Below are 18146 nucleotides of genomic sequence, written 5' to 3' on the forward strand. Positions count from 1 at the left end.
CTGTCTTACTGAATTTTTGTCCATGTCCTCATTTTCCCTGTCCCTTCTCCTATTTACTGGTATCACTTCTCAAATAAACAGGTCTCTGAGTCTTAAACTGCTACATCTAACCCCATGGCCTGAGTATTCTTCTTTTCTTACCTAACATTCTTTCTTTCCAGTCCCTCTTTTTAACTTGATCTCACTGTTATGGTGGCAAGTTGAAGATAGCTCTGTTTTCAGGGTACCCAAACTGAGGACACCACTTTCTCAGAAACATCGCCCCCTCATATTAATGAATAGCTGCATATTAGTTGCTTAAACTCATACTTAGCCTTCAAGTCATCACACTGCACTTGAGTCTAGGGTGTCTTGGTGTTTCTTGGGAGGATTGTGGACAAAACTGTCTTCACCCTGGAGGAAAATCCTTAGATAAAGCTTTACTAGCTCCCATGGGGCTGTAATCTCCTTGTAAGAAATTTTTTTTTTGGTCAAATTTAACCATTATGAAAATTATGGCAGAGGCATGTGATGAGTCCAAAAGCCCAGAGAATAAAGGCAAGAATCAAGGAGACAACTCCCAGGAAATAGTACTGAGCCCTAAGCAAGGAACTGGCCACATGGGCCGCACTGGATTTCAGAGCTATTATAGACTGGGCTCTGCTGTGTGCTTCTTGTTTACTCCTTTCTGGATAGGACTGTCCACAGTGATTATTTCTCACGGTTTCACTGTTGCATGTGGGGTATGTGGGGGAAAGGCAATTTGTCACAATGGTTTACAAGTGCTGTGCAAAGTCTCTATAGAAATAAAAGAGGTAAGAGTTCTGCATTTCAGGGTTGGCTTGTTGAACCAGCAAAAACATTTGGATATATGCTTCGAAGACGGGAAGTGTTTTTCTTTATTGTACTCTCAATTGTGTTCTGTTCAATAAATCTCTTACAGAAGTCTCTACTGCAGACACTAAGTGTTAGATATGGTTTGCATATTGATACTGAAAAACTCAGCTAGGACTTCCAACATTTTAAGATAATTTTAATGTAGAATTCAACTGTTAACCAGCAATTTAATGTCATGTGATGTGCATTTTGGATATTGTGTGAACAGCTAAGGAGTTACCCATTCTAGTGCCAAAGATCACTCGTTGCTAATTTTGTTCTGTAGAGTTGATGTAAAACATTATGGTGGGGACAGACTCTGCTCAGGGTCTTGTCTCTAGGAAGATTTTGGCAGTTCCAAATGTCTTTGTCGGTTCCAAATATAGTTTAGAAGATTCAAAACAAAAACAAAAACAGTTAAGTGCTCTGATCAAGAAGAATAGTACTCAAAGAGTTGTACTCACAAAACTGCCCTGAGGAGCCTCATCTGCACCTGCATCTGATGGCAAGATCTTGGACTTCAAGTCTAAGCCTGATGCTATATTGGGAGGGGACTTAAATGTAAATTTTTGCAACCAGAGTGTTGAATATGTCAGATTATATTTACCAAAGATGGCCATAAGAATATCTTCCAAACTTTCCATTTCCACATCAAGAAGTGAAGTCTAGTTCTTGCCCCTTGAATCCAGAAGGACTTGTGACTTACTTATAACCAACAGAATGTGGCAAAACTGATGCTATGTGACTTGATGCTAGGTCATGACAGGTGTTTTAAACTGCTCAACAGGTATGGGATTTTATTTGAGGGTAAGGAAAATATTGTGAAATTAGATGGAGGTGGTGGTTGCATGACATTGTGACTGTATGCAAATTTCACTTCACCTGAAAACAATGCATTTTAAAAAGGTGCTTTAATGTTCACCCTATAAGCTAGAACCCTCATGCATACATTCTGAGTCATGGTTTAGAATTATGACTGCCCTGAGGCCGCCATGCTGTGAGGAAGCCCAGGCCACTTGGAGAGGCCACATATAGATTCTCACTTTGCAGCAACACAATGCCAGTGAATGTGCTTCTAGATGATTCTAGCACGTAGCCATCAAATAACCAAGAGCCACTGGAGTTCTCTCAGCTGAGACTGGACATTGGAGAGCAGAAAAGAATCATTCCTCTGTGCCCTTCCTAAGTTACAGACCTGCAGGATCTGTGAGCAAAATAAAATGGTTGTTTTAAACCACTAAATTTCAGGGCAATTGCTTAAGTAGCAGTAGTAACAGGATCAATCATCAATCCATAGAGACCACTCATTTAATTTTCACTTGCGAGGAGTTAACACTGCACAGAAAGGCACACCTGTTCAATCTGGAAGCTAGATTTTACATCTCTAAGTTTCTTTCAACACATTTTGGCCTCCCCCACCCCACCCCCCACCCATGTCATAGATGTACTCATGGAAAAAAAACTGCCTTGGGTTTCAGGATACTCATCATACGATATGACTTTGACTCATTTGTACAAAACTGCATCTTTTTTCTTGAGCCACATTTTGATCTGGATGGTGTCTCTCGCCAGCATCTCCTCCCTTGCCATTGTCTTTTCAGAACGTGAGAAAATCCTTTCTGCCCAATAGTACCAGACGAGACCGGACACTGCTGTAAGGCAGCAGCAGAGCTGCACAAGGCTAGTGGTGAGGGAAGGAAGATGCGCTCTAGGTCTGGCCCTTATTTATACAGGTATTGTCCCCGTTTTATCCCTGAGGAATGGGGGCCATGGGTTCATCAAGTAATTCACCTAGTGTCCACAGGATTTGAACTCAGAGCCGTATACTTTGAAGCACGTACTCTTACCACAAAGTGTAAAAGGAAGTAAATGAATAGAACTAGGAGACAAGAAAGAAGATTCAAGGAAGACTCTACTGCAAGGAAACAAAAAAAGCAGCCCCGTAATAACCCAACTTTGCCAAACAAAAACTTTGTGACTGATATTGTATTGGCTGACAGTGTTTTAATATACTGCTTCAACATCAGGTTTTTACAGATAATAAGTATTTTAAATTTGCAGTACTTTTACTTTTAGACAAAAATACTGAGCTCTAAAATTTGAAAATTCTAAATATTAGTGTTCCCATATTAAGAAAAATGGTACATGAAGAACTGCGGTTGTCATGTAAGAAATTATTAGCTGTGTTACTCTCTTGGTACTTAATCACTTAACAAGTAGGTTTACACCTTGTCTTGAGAACTATTAAGTTCTTTGGAAGCAAAGTCATGTCTCATTCTTCTTGGTTGAATTATAATCCCATTATACATGTGGTGTTTCTGCACAAATTTGACATTGGATATATGCTGGCAGAATTTAATAAAAATGATTTCCTCATTGTTCTAGTTACAGAATGATGGGTAAATATGTTCTATGAATTCAACATTCAACCAATGTGGAAAGTTTTCGAGCATAAATCCCTTTTTCCTCCAGAAGACCATAGGCCATCATCAAAACATCTTTGCTATTATTAATTTTGAAGATATATGGTTATGTTTTATTCAATGTTATCTAATTTTATATGCTGACATTTTTAAAGGGTGAAATGATTTGTTGTCTAGGATTCTCTTCAATATAATGTGGGAGCATTGAGAAAATATTATAGATATGCCTCTAGTTGATAGCTGATAAACTGAGTGATAAATGGAGATTTATTATTTCATTCTATTTTTATAGACATTTAAACTTTTTTGTAATAAAAAGTTACATCACCAGAAGTAATACTGAGACCATTTTTTATTGCTTACTCTAAATGGTAAAAAATTTATCACCATGTTTGGGGACAAGCTTTTTCTCCAAGGAAATATTAAATATATTTTTTAGATTTTCTTCTACTTCTTCCTCATTCAGTGTCTTAAACTCTACCAAATCCGTATTGTCCTTATAACTGAATCTCCTGTAGGTGAGGGTGAAGCCTACTAAACAGTGAACCCCTTCTGGGGTCTGCAAGGAGCAAAATGACTTGCTTGTAAACATAGATGCTGGAGATTCCTGAAGGTATATATTCACAGACTCAAAGTCTTCAATTGTTCGAGGTTCAAGAGTAAAAGAGTAGATTTTCCGATATTTATTCTTTTCCAGGAGATCAGAATTAAGAAACTCTTGGTTTGGGATGTACTGCTCTCTTCTGAATTGGTCCAGGTACCAGATTCCTCTTTCTTCTGTCAAGCGGAAGATGCAAGGCACCTGGGGCTGATCCTTTCCAGAAATTAACTCCAGAGGCTTCCACATCTGGTAAGAGCGTCCAAATCCAGCGTCAGCTATGTAGTTCCTGCCATCAATCGTCACCTTCAGCAGGAGGTGAATCATGGCATTGCTATATTTGCTGGCTGCAGTGTTGTAAACATACCCTCCCAATATCGTGGTCTCAAAACCAATTGTGGTCAGAGCCCAGTACAGAAGATGATTGACTTGGAGACACCACCCACCCCGGTTCCTCCTCACAATTTGATCAAAAACATCCTCTAAGCCCAATTCCATGGCTTCCCCACAATGGATGTTAAGGTTCTCAAAGGGAATGGCTTGGATCTGGTGCTGAAGAATGTCAGTTAATGTTTCCAAGTCCAATTTGTTCCTAGAATTCTTATAACCAATTCTTTCAAAATATGCTTCAATATTCATGATTCCTTAGGGCAAGGAAGACAAAACAAAATATATTACTTTTGTACTTGGATTTCTTTGATTAGCCTAATTATAACAAATGTATTTTAAATATGTAAACACAAACAATGGTTATAAATATCTGTAATTATAAGCCTTTTTTGGGTGTGCTTTTGCTGTATTAATGACTTTCACATGCATAAGTTCAGTTAATTGTGTCAGAAACCCTGCAAGAAAAGTATTTTCACTTCTTCCATGTTTTGTGCATGAGAAGTTGGAAATCCAATTGAAGTTATGAGTAGAATGATAAATAGCTTACATGTGGTTTTCTTGGTGATGAATAAGGAGAGGTACAAATTGGTATCAATTAAAATAGAGTTTACAAACAGTTTCTAATATAAATAGGAGAGTTGTATAATACAATACTTGCATTCATGGTACTTGACCCACTCAAAGCTGAACCTTACACAATTTCCCCACTGAAAGATTCATCTCCATTCACAAACTGATTTATTGATTTATTCAATAAATTGCTTACTCAAAATTGATTATGTATATGTTACTGACCTAGTGGTTGCTTGTCATAAAACATCCTACATTTTAGTGGGGGCTGGTATGATACAGATAGTGAATTGAATGAATTAAAAAAAACATGCAATTTCTTAGATTGCAATAAGTGCTCTGGGGAAAATAAAGCAAAGAAGATAGATAAGATGTGCACAGAGAGAGCTTCAGTTTCTAATGTCTTTTCTTATTTTTCCCTTTCCTGCTTTTCATCCCTTCCTCAACTTGATAGATTCTTTGTTGATATTATTCTTCAGCAAGTTCTCCTAGTAGCTTTGAGCAAATATCCTACCAGCTTCTGGCCCTGCAGTAGAAGCATCTTATCTAAAGCCTCACTATGACTTTATGGATGGAAGAGAATGAGCCATGTCCACATTTGTGGGAGGATCATTTAGGGAGAAGGACCAGAGAGTTAAAAAAAAAAAAGCCTTAAACTGGAACCTGCCTAGAGTTTCCAAAGAACATTCAAGGAAGCCAGGATGAAGGGAGCAGAGGGAGTGAGAGGAAGTGTGGATTGAGATGAGATCTGGCCTTTTGGCTTTTACTCTGAGATGAGAAATCACTGTGAGAAGGGCAGTAGGGGAAGACTGCAGTTTGGACAAAGTTCACCATCACCAAATTGAGATGTCTGGCTTGTATGGAGAGTCAGCTGTACATTCTGAGCTGTACATTCTGACCCAGGTAGGAGCAATTCAAAACACATTTGCTCTAGGACCTGTGTTTTGCTCATGGAGGGCATGTGGCCCAAGTCAGTTCAATGAGACTCTGTTGAGGGACTTATGCTGAAACCTAAGCAGATGCTTCTACTGCAGGGTCAGAAGCTGGTAGGATATTTGCTCAAAGCTACCAAGGATAATATCAACAAAGAATCTGTCAAGTTGAGGAAGGAATGAAAAGCAGGAAAAGGAAAGATAATAAAAGACATCAATCAAGTCTTAAACTATATCTTGACTTTCTGGTAAGGTGAGCCCAGGAAAAAAAAAAAAAAGAGAGAGAGAGAGAAAGAAATAAAAAGAAAAAGAAGTCCTTATTTTCTAAAATCCCATGTAGAAAAGGTTTCTGTCCCCTGATACCAGGGTCCTAATCCAGTAGGGACACAGATTGCAGTAGTGGTGCATTACCACTGGTAAGAGGAGGCTACAAAAGGGCCCTGCCCCTAGGTTAATAGTGATAAGTTATGTGTTTCTGTTGTCCTTCTTAATGTCATTTCTTTCAGCTTCTCTTAGCTCTCTTTTTTGATCATTCTTCCCATTTTTCCAGCATTTCAAATTTCTCTATTCTTTTTTTCTAAATTTATTTATTATTTATTGGCTGCATTTGGTCTTCATTGCTGCACCCAGGCTTTCTCTAATTGTGGCAAGTGTGGGCTGTGGGAAGACATTCGGGAACCTTTCTGAAACCTTGAAAATGTTAAAGTATGTGGGCCGAGTGATGGGATTCAGAATGTCCTGCTTGAGCAGTGGAGGAGCTGAGGGTGCGGGGCATGGAGACTAATATCACCGTTTGGCTCTGAAGGATGGCTGGTTAGCCAGAGATGGGTAAGATTCCTCAAGGGAGGAACAACCTAAGACAGGCACAGCCGCAGAGGGGCCAACAGGGGTGGGGCACAGACCCCCAATATCTGAGAGAGGTCTCCTGCCCCCAGGGCTGTTTTGCTCTCCACCCCCAGCTCAAATCCACACCTGCTCAACTCGGACCCAGGAAGTAAACAAAGATAATTGCCTCAGTCATGTGAGGCCCTTGATTGTTTATGGGTGTAACCTGAGAATGTTAGCCGAAGAACTCAATAAAAGCAACCTGGGATGAGTCAGCAGGGCTCTTGATCCCAGAGGTCTTGAGCCCCCCGGTCCCACTTTTCTCTTCAGTCTGTGTCTGTGTCTTCTTCAAGCTTGCGGCACCCGTCACTCGCCTCGAGTCGCCGAGCTGGTCTCGGCAAGTGGCGCCCAACATGGGGCTCGAAAGGCTTGAGTGACGAAGGTTCACGGAAAGTGAAATTGATAAAAGTAAAGAATTGGGAAGTGCCGTGAAGCCCCCAACAGGAGAGTAAGAGGCCTCTGAAAAAATCCTGCCAGTAAGTAAATCTCTTGGGTAGTTTGTGTTTGGGGTAAAATATGGGAAATAAAGAAAGTTCAGATTAATATCGACGAGATGTATGCCTGTTATGGCAGCTCCTAAGGGCAGGTGGAGTAAAAAGCAAGTGAAGGTCTTGTAAAAAGCAAGTGAAGGTCGATTGTTAGAAATTCTGTAAATAGTTGAGAATATTGTATGTGGTTTTCTTCTTTAGGCTAACACTGGGTTTATGTACTTAGGGATAAGGTTGGGAACGAACTTTAAAAATTGCATTCTAAAGGGACTCCCGTACCTGGTTCTGTTTGGTCAAATGTGGTCTCTGATTAAGTCAGTATTAGAGCCTCTATTAGAGCCTCTATGGGCTCCTGAGGGCTCAAATGATAGCTTTGATGAAGAAGCCGGTCCATCAGAGGACCGATGGGCATGTGCGGTGCCAAACGAAACTGAAAAACAAAAGGGAATACAAATGGCTGAGGGATTAAGACCCTCGGCTCCCTTACTTGTGGAGGAGGGCAAACTTTCTATACTGCCCCCTCCTCCACCCTCTTTAATGCCGCCTGGGGGAGCTTATGCCTTTCCTGTGTCTATAGGACACTCAGTCTTATCACCCTTGCAGAAGGGCATTTTGCAGGCTAGACAAGAGGGAGATCTGGAAGCTATGCAAATGGCATTTCCAGTAACTATTCATGAAAGGGTGGCATCTGGAGTGGATCCTAATAATCCCAATGGAATTTATGAGGCAGTACATGAGCCGATACCCTTCAAAATATTGAAAGAATTAAAGCAAGCAGTACAAAATTATGGAGTAATTTCCCCATTCACCATAGGTATCATACAGGGAGTAGCCGAAGGCTCTCGTTTGATTCCAGCTGATTGGGCAATGTTGGCTCGTGCAGTACTAGCCCCGGGAGAATTTTTACAATTCAAAACCTGGTGGTATGATCATGCTGAAACTATGGCAAACCAGAATCGAGCAAGGCAGGTTCCTATCTCCTTGGATCAATTGATAGGTAGTGGAAATTGGGGCAGAGTTCAAGATCAGATTCTGATGGAAGATCAGGCCATAGAACAGGTGAGACATTGTTACTTAAGAGCCTGGGAGAAAATAGAAGGTAAAGGGCAAAAGAGCCCTATACTGAATTTATTGCCAGATTACAGGAGTCTATCAAGCGGCAGATCACTAATGCTGAGGCTGCTGATACTATTTTGCAATTATTGGCTTTTGAAAATGCAAATACAGATTATAAGAAGGCCATTGGACCTATGAAAGGAAAGGGAACATTAAATGATTATATTAGAGTGTGTCAAGGAGTGGGAACTGAGAGCTTTAAAGCAACAGTGATGGCACAAGCTATGGCTGGACTGAAAATAAATAACCAATTGCCAGGGAAATGCTTTAACTATGGTAAACAAGGACATACAAAGAAACAATGTAGGAAGAGAGTGGATAGAAGGGCTGTTAATTTTCAAGATAATGTAATCAAAGGGCAAAAACAGCCTGGACTTTGTCCAAGATGTGGAAAAGGATTTCACTGGTCAAGCCAGTGTAAATCTAACTTCCATAAGGATGGAACCCCCTTGTCGGGAAACTATCAACGGGGCTCGCTGCTAGCCCCGCAACCAACGGGAGCCTATCAGATCTAGAAACAGGCAGAAATGGCCCAGTACTCTGCAGTGTCATGGAATTATCACCAGCCACAGCAGGCAGCGCAGCCTTAGACCTTCCTTGTGCAGAATCTATTATTATACTGCCTGGAGAAACTCCAGCATTGGTCAGGACAGGAATTACTGGACCTTTGCCAAAAGAAACCATTGGCTTAATACTAGGAAGGTCTGGTTTAACATCAAAAGGAATTAGAATTCATACTGGAGTGATTGATAATGATTATACTGGAGAAATTAAAGTGATGATATCAACTTCGGTTCCATGGAAAGCCCATCCAGGTGATAGAATAGCACAGTTGCTTATTCTGCCATATTATAAGATTGGCAATAGTACAAAAGTGAGGGGAATGAAAGGTTTTGGAAGCACAGGAGAGGCCGGAGTTTTCCTCTCTGAAAAAATTTTAGAAACATGCCCGACATGCTCAGTAACTATAAATGGAAAAGCTTTTAGAGGATTAATAGACACAGGTGCTGATGTTTCAATTATAAGCAGTAATCATTGGCCTTCTCGCTGGCCTACTTGTCCTGCAGACATTACAGTGGTAGGTTTAGGTAGAGCTCATGGCTTGCAGCAAAGTGCTAAAATATTGCCTTGTATTGGCCCAGATGGGCAGCCAGCCCACTTACAACCCTATATAGCAGACCTTCCCATTAATTTATGGGGAAGGGATTTATTGCAACAATGGAAGGCTGAAATCCACATCCCAATGATAGATACTTATAGTATGCAAAGTCAAGAAATGCTAGTAAATCAAGGATATCAGCCAGGGTTAAGTTTTGGTAAATATTATCAAGGGAAACTATTTCCCATTCCAGCTGAAGGTAATGCAAATAGAGAAGGTCTTGGATATCAGTCTTTTCACTAGTGGCCACTGTTCGTAAAAGCTTACTGCTTCCCCCAGCACCAATCCCATTGACCTGGAAAACTGATACACCTGTATGGGTTGAGCTGTGGCCTTTAACCATAGAAAAGTTAGAAGCTCTAACAGAATTAGTGACTGAACAGTTAGAAAAAGGTACAGATGCATAGCCCATATCAATATTTGGGCACAATAGTTGATAGAACAACTATTAGACCACAAAAGGTGGAACTGAGGTCAGATCAAATCCAAACTCTTAATGATTTGCAAAAACTCCTAGGAGATATTAATTGGCTTCACCCATGCATAGGGATCCCCACCTATGCATTGTCTAACCTATTTGCTTTGTTAAAAGGGGATTCAAAATTAAATAGTCCAAGAACTTTAACATCAGCTGCTTTAGAGGAACTAAAACTTGTAGAAAATAAAATTCATTCTTCTCAATTACAGAGAATAACTGTTAATCAGCCATTGCAATTAATTATATTACCTTCTCCTCATTCACCTACGGGGATATTAATGCAAAATGAAGGAATTGTGGAATGGTTGTTTTTAGCAAATACTATGGTAAAATCCTTGTCACCTTATTTAGAATTATTAACTCAGTTGGTTCTGAAGGGAAGAACTCGAAGTAAGCATTTAATTGGAACTGACCCTTCACATATAATTATTAATTTAACTACTAAAGAAATTCAGGCTTCTTTCCAAAATTGTGTAAGTTGGCAAATTGCCTTTGCTGATTATATTGGGAAAATTGATAATCACTATCTGAAAAATCCCATTTTGCAGTTTCTTAAGGGAACTCAATGGATTCTACCTCGAATAACAAAATCTGATCCTATACCAGATGCTTCTATAATTTTTACTGATGGCTCTAGTAAGGGCCAAGCGGGATATACGGGATTTAAAACACGACAAATCCCTGTCCCTCACTTTTCAGCTCAGCAAGCAGAATTATATGCAGTTATCTGTGCTTTGCAAGACATACCTCAGGCCGTTAATATTTTATCTAATTCTGCCTATGTGGTTCAAGCCACTAATAGGATAGAAACTGCTACTATCAAGCAGTCTATTCCACAGCCTCTTTATGATCTTTTTCTATCATTTCAACGAGTTGTCCATTCTAGAAACGCTCCTTTTTATATTACCCATATTCGGGCCCATACTACTTTGCCTGGGCCTCTGGCAACAGGTAACAGAGCTGCTGATAGACTTGTTGCACCCGTATTGGATGAAGCTCAACATTTCCACCAATTAACTCATGTAAATGCTAAAGGCTTAAAAATGAAGTTTGATATTACATGGAATCAAGCCAAAGATATATTAAGAACGTGTCCATCATGCCAAATTATTAATAATCCTCAGCAATCTGAACCTGGTGTAAACCCACGGGGCTTGCGCCCTAATTCTTTATGGCAAATGGATGTTACTCACATCTCATCCTTTGGTAAGCTCTCCTATGTGCATGTAACCATTGATACATTTTCTCAATTTATATGGGCTACTGCCCAGTCTGGTGAAACTGCAAAGCATGTGCAAAAGCATTTATATGCATGCTTCGCAGTCATGGGGTTGCCACAAGCCATTAAAACAGATAATGGCCCTGCTTATGTTAGTAAAGCATTTCAACAATTTCTTGATATGTGGTCTATATCACATTCTACAGGACTTCCTTACAACCCCCAGGGACAAGCAATAGTTGAAAGAGCAAACCAACTACTTAAAAACATGCTCCAAAAACAAAAAGGGGGAATCACCCAAGGGCAACAAACAATTTTAAATAAAGCCTTATTCACTAATAATTTTTTGAATGTATCTGCACAGGCTACAGATACAGCAGCTGAGAGGCATTTTCAAGCCTCGTCTAAGAATGTGACTCATTTTAATGATGCACAGCCGCTGATATGGTGGCAGGACCCATTGACTAATATCTGGTCATCAGGAAGGTTAATCACATGGGGAAGAGGGTTTGCTTGTGTGTCACCAGGACAAGGCCTGGAACCTGTGTGGATTCCATCTCGGAGAATTAAGCCATATCATGAGCGTTCCAAAGAAACGCCATCTTGAATGGGATACAGAATCTCCGGAGATGAACTTTGTACATTTGTTTTCAGGTTTGAGCTTTGGATACTAAGTTTACTAATTATGCCATCCCTGATAGACCTTTGTGTAAAATAAAACGGATATGGGCTGATAGACAAGATCAGATTCTTTGGGATTTTTGCCGTGGGACGGAGGGTGTGATACTACTTAATGGTTCCTATGGAACAGTATGAAACTGGTCCCCTAAGGGGTATGCAGTCTCTAATGGTTTACACCAAAAAAACTCCTCCTGCAATCCCTATAAAAGGTTGTGATGGCATATACCAATATTGCCATGCACTCGCCCTATCCCATCTTATGGCTTAGGACTGGATCAATACCTCCTTGGCCTCAATTAGAGAATGGCAGAGCTCAAACAGAAACATGGAAACTTCCCTTAAGTTTAAAAACATTACAAATCTGGGATGGCCATGATGCCAATGACACATCTGCTGGGATATGGAGCAAATGGTCTCACACTGGACATACAACAATTACAAACTAAAATAACTGGCATGCAATATGATTTTTGCAGTCTCTACACCAAATTTGCTACTTTACAAAGTATAGCTGATGGATTAAAAGCATTGCATCCATTGGATTGGATAAAAGGCATGAATAGCAGTCTCCTAAGCATTTTGATACTTTTTGTTGTCTTTTAATTATCCTATGTTTAGTTCTCAGGTGCGCAGGAGGAACGCTCCAAGGATTGACTGAAAAAGAAATAACTCGAATAGGCTTATCTTCTCCTACAGGCTTATCTTCTCCTACGAAAACAAAAAGGGGGAGATGTGGGAAGACATTCGGGAACCTTTCTGAAACCTTGAAAATGTTAAAGTATGTGGGCCTAGTGATGGGATTCAGAATGTCCTGCTTGAGCAGTGGAGGAACTGAGGGTGCGGGGTGTGGAGACTAATATCACCCTGTTTGGCCCTGAAGGATGGCTGGTTAGCCAAAGACAGGTAAGATTCCTCAAGGGAGGAACAACCTAAGACAGGCACAGCCGCAGAGGGGCCAACAGGGGTGGGGCACACATCCCTAATATCTGAGAGAGGTCTCCTGCCCCCAGGGCTGTTTTGCTCTCCACCCCCAGCTCAAATCCACACCTGCTCAACTCGGACCCAGGAAGTAAACAAAGATAATTGCCTCAGTCATGTGAGGCCTTTGATTGTTTATGGGTGTAACCTGAGAATGTTAGCCGAAGAACTCAATAAAAGCAACCTGGGATGAGTCAGCAGGGCTCTTGATCCCAGAGGTCTTGAGCCCCCCGGTCCCACTTTTCTCTTCAGTCTGTGTCTGTGTCTTCTTCAAGCTTGCGGCACCCGTCACTCGCCTCGAGTCGCCGAGCTGGTCTCAGCAGTGGGCTACTTTTCATTATGGTGTGTGGACTCCTCATTGTGGTGGCTTCTCTTGTTGTGGAGCAGAGGCTCCAGGTATGTGGGCTTCAGTAGTTGCAGCACATAGGCTCAATAGCTGTGGCTTATGGGCTTAGTTGCTCCACAGCATGTGGGGTCTTCCTGGGGCAGGGATTGAACCTGTGTCCCCTGCACTGGCAGGCAGATTCTTAACCAGTGCACCACCTAGGAAGTCCTAACTTTCTCTCTTCTTAATGTCTGCAATCTGATCGCCTCCAAATCTCTTAGGCTATTTCATTTCTTCTCATCTTTACATGTATCCTTTCTAAACATCTGCACAAGTCAAAAACTCTACCACTCAGACAGAGAGAACAACTGGTACTTATCCAGACCACCACAGACCCTCTTCTACATCTATATCCAGAATCAGTGCTTGTTAAGTAAGGAGGGTGGGTGATGTGGAACAAAAGAACTATGTTTTGGACTTGCATGGCCATTTCAGTGCTGGGTTGACCAACATCCTTTTATTTGGAAATTAATGTATACTTTTCTTAAAAGCTATATTTTGATTTTAAAGCTTTTTTTCTTTGTTCTTTCTTTTTCTAAAGATATGATGTTAACTTAGAATTTAGTAACTTCAAGTCCATTGAGAAGAAGCCAGTATAGGAGCCTGGATAAAAGCAACATGTTATAACCAAATTATACCTGTATATTCCATGACTAAATATAAGGGATTGTGTACTACTGAAGTTATGATAGAAGTGAAATATGGAGGTGCTAGAAACTAGTTGTCAGGATAAAACTGAGTGAAAACACTGCAAAGTTAATATATTGACTTGTAACTTAGATGTGCACTGATACACCATTTCACTTTGCTTAATCATAAACGTGAGAATAAAAGGAGGCAGAGTGAACACACGTAGGGAGCCAGGTGAGCTGTCTCAGAAAAGCATACCTTCCTGAGGAAGTTTGATGTAGGTTGATTCTCAGTTTTAATTCAGAAGATTTAGGATATTTCTTCTTCCTGGTTCACACTCTAGAAACAATAGAAAAAATAGTTTTAAATATCTCATATTCTTCCTTGAAAACAGGAACGGTAGTTCTTGTTGAGACATGCATATGAAGAATAGTTAGAAATCACATTGCATAGAGGAGAGAGCTGAACGTACAGTGATGGGAGATGGGTGCAACACTGGTGGGTTCTAAGGCTGGAGACTGGAAGTCACCAGGAGGGCCTCAGACACAATGCACCAGATGATTAGTTGCCATGCAGTCAGCAAGGATGGGTGAACCCTGTCCCAGCTCCTGAATGGAAAGAGTTTGATTTATAATTCACATCCAGGCTGACACTGGGGTTCTCCCAGGAGCACTTCCTTCACAAGTCACCTGCTCATGGTCCCGGCCTCAGTGTCTAAATCTGGGGAACCTGACAAGTCACATAGGTGGTCATTTTGGAGACCTGTGTGACAGAAAGTTAAGAGGAACAGGATGAGGCAATTTCCAGAGGGCCCTGAAAGTCAGGTAGAACAGAATTCTAATGAATGCTTGTTTTGTTGTTGTGTTGAATGGTCAATATTCAATAGTCTACTGGCTGCTGTGATTTATCCCTAAGTGATGTGGTACTTCAGTTACAAGCCTAAAATAGAAGAATTAAAAAGAGGTTGATCCAGAGGCAGTCCACCCCTGAGATGCTGCCATCACAAGTACAGTTATGGACTGAGACAAAATCTTCTACACCTCCTGTCTGCTCTTCTGGCATGACTGAATAGAAGAGCCTTAAGGAGTGCTACTGAGCGGCTTCTCTCTCTCTCTCTCTCTCTCTCTCTCTCTCTCTCTCTCTCTCTCTCTCTCTCTCTGTGTTTCATTTCCTATCCTTTTCCTTCTTTTTCCTTTTCTGTCTCAGAAGGCCACAGCATCCCACTGGATTGACACTACAACCCACCCCTGACCCTGGGACAGGTGGGCATCTGCTTCATTTCTGGATGGAAAGGGAGCTGCTAGGCCAGCCCTGCTTAGAGGCCATCAGACAATAGGCCTTAATGTACTGAAAGCCCACAGCTCAGCCAGGGCTCTGAGCTAAAGCCTGCAGAGTCAGGCAGGTACTGTGAGGACCACTGATGAGGCCCAGAGAGAGTCAGTCTAAAGGGACACAGCTGCTCAGCTGAAGATCTTGAAAGTCAAACAAAATAAGTCTCTGGGACGGAAGCACTAGGGAGTTGATAGTAAAAAACCCCTCCTTCTGAGGAAGGGAATGGAGTCCTCCGTCTTGTGCCTGAGGAACTAAAGGGAGGGCCCAGGGGAAGGGAGCAAAGTGCTGGGGTCACACCCAGGGCCACAAGCAGCATAAGTGCACGTTTGGACAGAGGGGGCACCTTCTGTACCTACTGCCAGCATTTCTGTCATGACTGAACAGGTTTTTGAAAATTGATGTGAAATTCACATGACCTAAATAAACCACTTAAAGTGAACAATTCAGTGTCATTTGGTACATTCACAACTTTGTGCAACCACCCCTTTTATCTAATTCCAAAATACCTCACTCCCCCAGGAAAACTGCAGACTCATTAAGCAGTGACTCCCCATTTCCTCCAGCCTCTGGCAACCAACAGTTTACTTCCTGTCCCTTCATATTGTTTCCACCTTCAGCTGCTGTGAACAGTGCTGTTGAGAACACTGCGGTCAAGTACCTTTTTCTATATCTGTTTTCAATTTATTGGGTAAGTGCTTAGGAAGAGATTTGCCCAGTTGAATAGTAGAATGTTAAGAGAGGCTTCTGAGTGGCTTTTCTTTCCCTGAGCTGTGATTTTCTTTTCTTCTCCTTCCCATCCTTCCCCTTTACTTGCCTTTTATATTTTTGGGCGCTGCAGCTCACAGCGAGGACACCACAACCCAACCCACTCTCAGGGACAAGTGGCCAGCCCGGTGATCTTCTGGGTGAAAAAAGGAGAAGTTGCCAGGCCAGCCATGCCCACAGACCATCCTTCAACCATGCTGAGTGCACAGAAGCCCTGTGGAGCAGGCCCAGGGACCCCATCCATGGAAAACAGCCAAAAAAGTTAGACCCAGGCAGCAAGAAGTTCTCAAGTTTTCTTTGTTTCTCCTTTTTTGTTCCCTCTTGAGGAGAAGCAGAAACTCAGATTTGTGGGTGATATCTGCCTATGTTTAAAGAGGGGTGGGATAGGGAGGGTGGGAGGGAGGCTCAAGAAGGAGAGCATATGGGGGTGTATGTATAAATACAGCTGATTTGCTTTGTTGTACAACAGAAACTGGCACAACAGTGTAAAGCTATTATACTCCAATAAAGATGAATGAGAAAAAAAATAAAGTTGGCTGTAAACGATTTAAACCTATAAAGGGCAAACAAAATAAGTCTCTGGGCAGGATGCAGCTATATACATAGTTGGCAGTTAACTTCCTTCTGAGCAAGAGAGGGTGGGGCCAGCTGTTTTGTGATTGAGAAACTAAACTTTGACTTGGGGGTAAGGGAAAGGTCAGTTCATCAAAGAAGAGCCAACAGGCGGGTTGTTGTCATGGGCACTGGGCCAGGGCAGGGGAGCAAAGTCCAGAGCGGAGAGCCCATGGGGCCCCTTGCTCCGGGGCAGCCAGCCTCTCCAGGCTGCTCTCGCCTGTGGAATTCTGCACATCTGTCAGGGGGTGGTGTCCTCGGCCTGCCTGACAGTGAAAGAGCTGGTTCTTGTCATCTGTGGCTCCTGGAGACCCTCCCCTTAGGGTCCTCCTTCCATCAAGATAAAACTTCCCCAAGAATCTCTTAGACTGTGCAAACAATGCAACACAGACTCCCTGAATGTTTTGGGATCATTAGAGAATTTCTGATTAGCTAATGCAGGAGGAGCAGGAGTGATCGTGAACTTGCTGCCTGCAGGTGTAACTGGGTCTTTTGGGGCACACCCAGTTGGGGACAGAGAAGGTGGACATCATTGTTTCAATGATCCAAGAGGGAAATCCTGTCCCCCGAATCACTTGTTGTACACATTAGCTATCTTTTACACACTTCTTCAATCCTCACAGCAACCTTTCAAAGTAAGCTCTCTTATCAGCTCCAATTTTCTGAGGGATACACTGACTTTTACAGACCCTTATATGATCTGCCTGAGTCCTCAGAGCTGGGATGTCATGAGGCTCAGACTCTCACACTGAAACTGAGCAGGGCCCTGTGGGGCTCCTGGGCATGGAGGCCTCTTTTTTTGTCCTCCAATTCTTGTAGGCAAGACTCCAGCCTCCATGACCGTCCCCGAGTTCCAAAGGGCAGATTCGAACAGCTGCTAAGCAAGAGAGGAGCAGCCAGGAAACCACCTGAGGCCAGATTAAAAGGACCAGAGAAGCTCACTGGGATTAGAAGATCAACCACCCGAGACTTTGCACACATCCTAATCTTGTCAGTGATCCCATCCTTAGGAAGTATTGTTATAAAACTCCTTATCAAATACTCCTAGGTTGGGACACATAGTTTTTCCAGGCAGGAGCCGCTGTGTCCCCCTTTTCTTGGCAGAGCAGTAAAGCTCTCCTTTTCTACTTCACCCAAAACTCTGTCTCCAAGATCTGACTGGGCACCACTGGACAGAGAAGCTGAGCTTTCGGCATCAACCCCGACAGTTTGATTTGAGGTCTTACCTCCTCCACTATCCTATACAATAATTACAGCATAGGTGTCAGCCAAACTTTCTGAACTGGCTTAGGATTTGAAATTAAGCCCCAATTTCAAAGCATAAATGGGTCACTTACCGAGCTCCACGGGGCCCACAGCCAGGAACCAGGCTGACTGTTATCCTGCCACTTCCTGGACCAGCCCAGGAAGAGCCCTCATTGGTTTGCAAACTGCTCCACCCCCTGAGTCTAGTTAGACTCACCAGGGAGCTCTGGGAAATGTAGTCTTGGGGACTTGGGATGTCCTTGTGCACCTCTGTTCAAGTGTACTCTGTGAGCCCTGGCCCCAGGCTGGGAGGGGACTGACCTTGTGTTCTATACAGTTCCTGCTCTTAGGGAGCCTGAATCCAGATATCCTGTGTGTAATGTGGGAGGTTAGGGTTCTGAGGGG

At 42.2% G+C, this 18146-nt stretch overlaps 1 protein-coding gene across 1 annotated transcript; it reads right to left on the reverse strand.

Moving 5' to 3' along the window:
* Window positions 1-3521: 3521 nt before the first annotated feature.
* LOC130830218 (arylamine N-acetyltransferase 1) lies at window positions 3522-17876 on the reverse strand. Its single transcript, XM_057697281.1, has 3 exons — window positions 17834-17876; window positions 14046-14126; window positions 3522-4520 (listed from the first exon to the last, which is right to left on the reverse strand). The coding sequence occupies exon 3, from the start codon at window positions 4513-4515 to the stop codon at window positions 3643-3645; it is 873 nt and encodes a 290-aa protein (XP_057553264.1). The 5' UTR covers window positions 4516-4520; window positions 14046-14126; window positions 17834-17876; the 3' UTR covers window positions 3522-3642.
* Window positions 17877-18146: the final 270 nt, after the last annotated feature.

This window comes from Hippopotamus amphibius, chromosome 10, assembly GCF_030028045.1.
Source record: "Hippopotamus amphibius kiboko isolate mHipAmp2 chromosome 10, mHipAmp2.hap2, whole genome shotgun sequence".
NCBI classification, from domain to species: Eukaryota; Metazoa; Chordata; class Mammalia; order Artiodactyla; family Hippopotamidae; genus Hippopotamus; species Hippopotamus amphibius.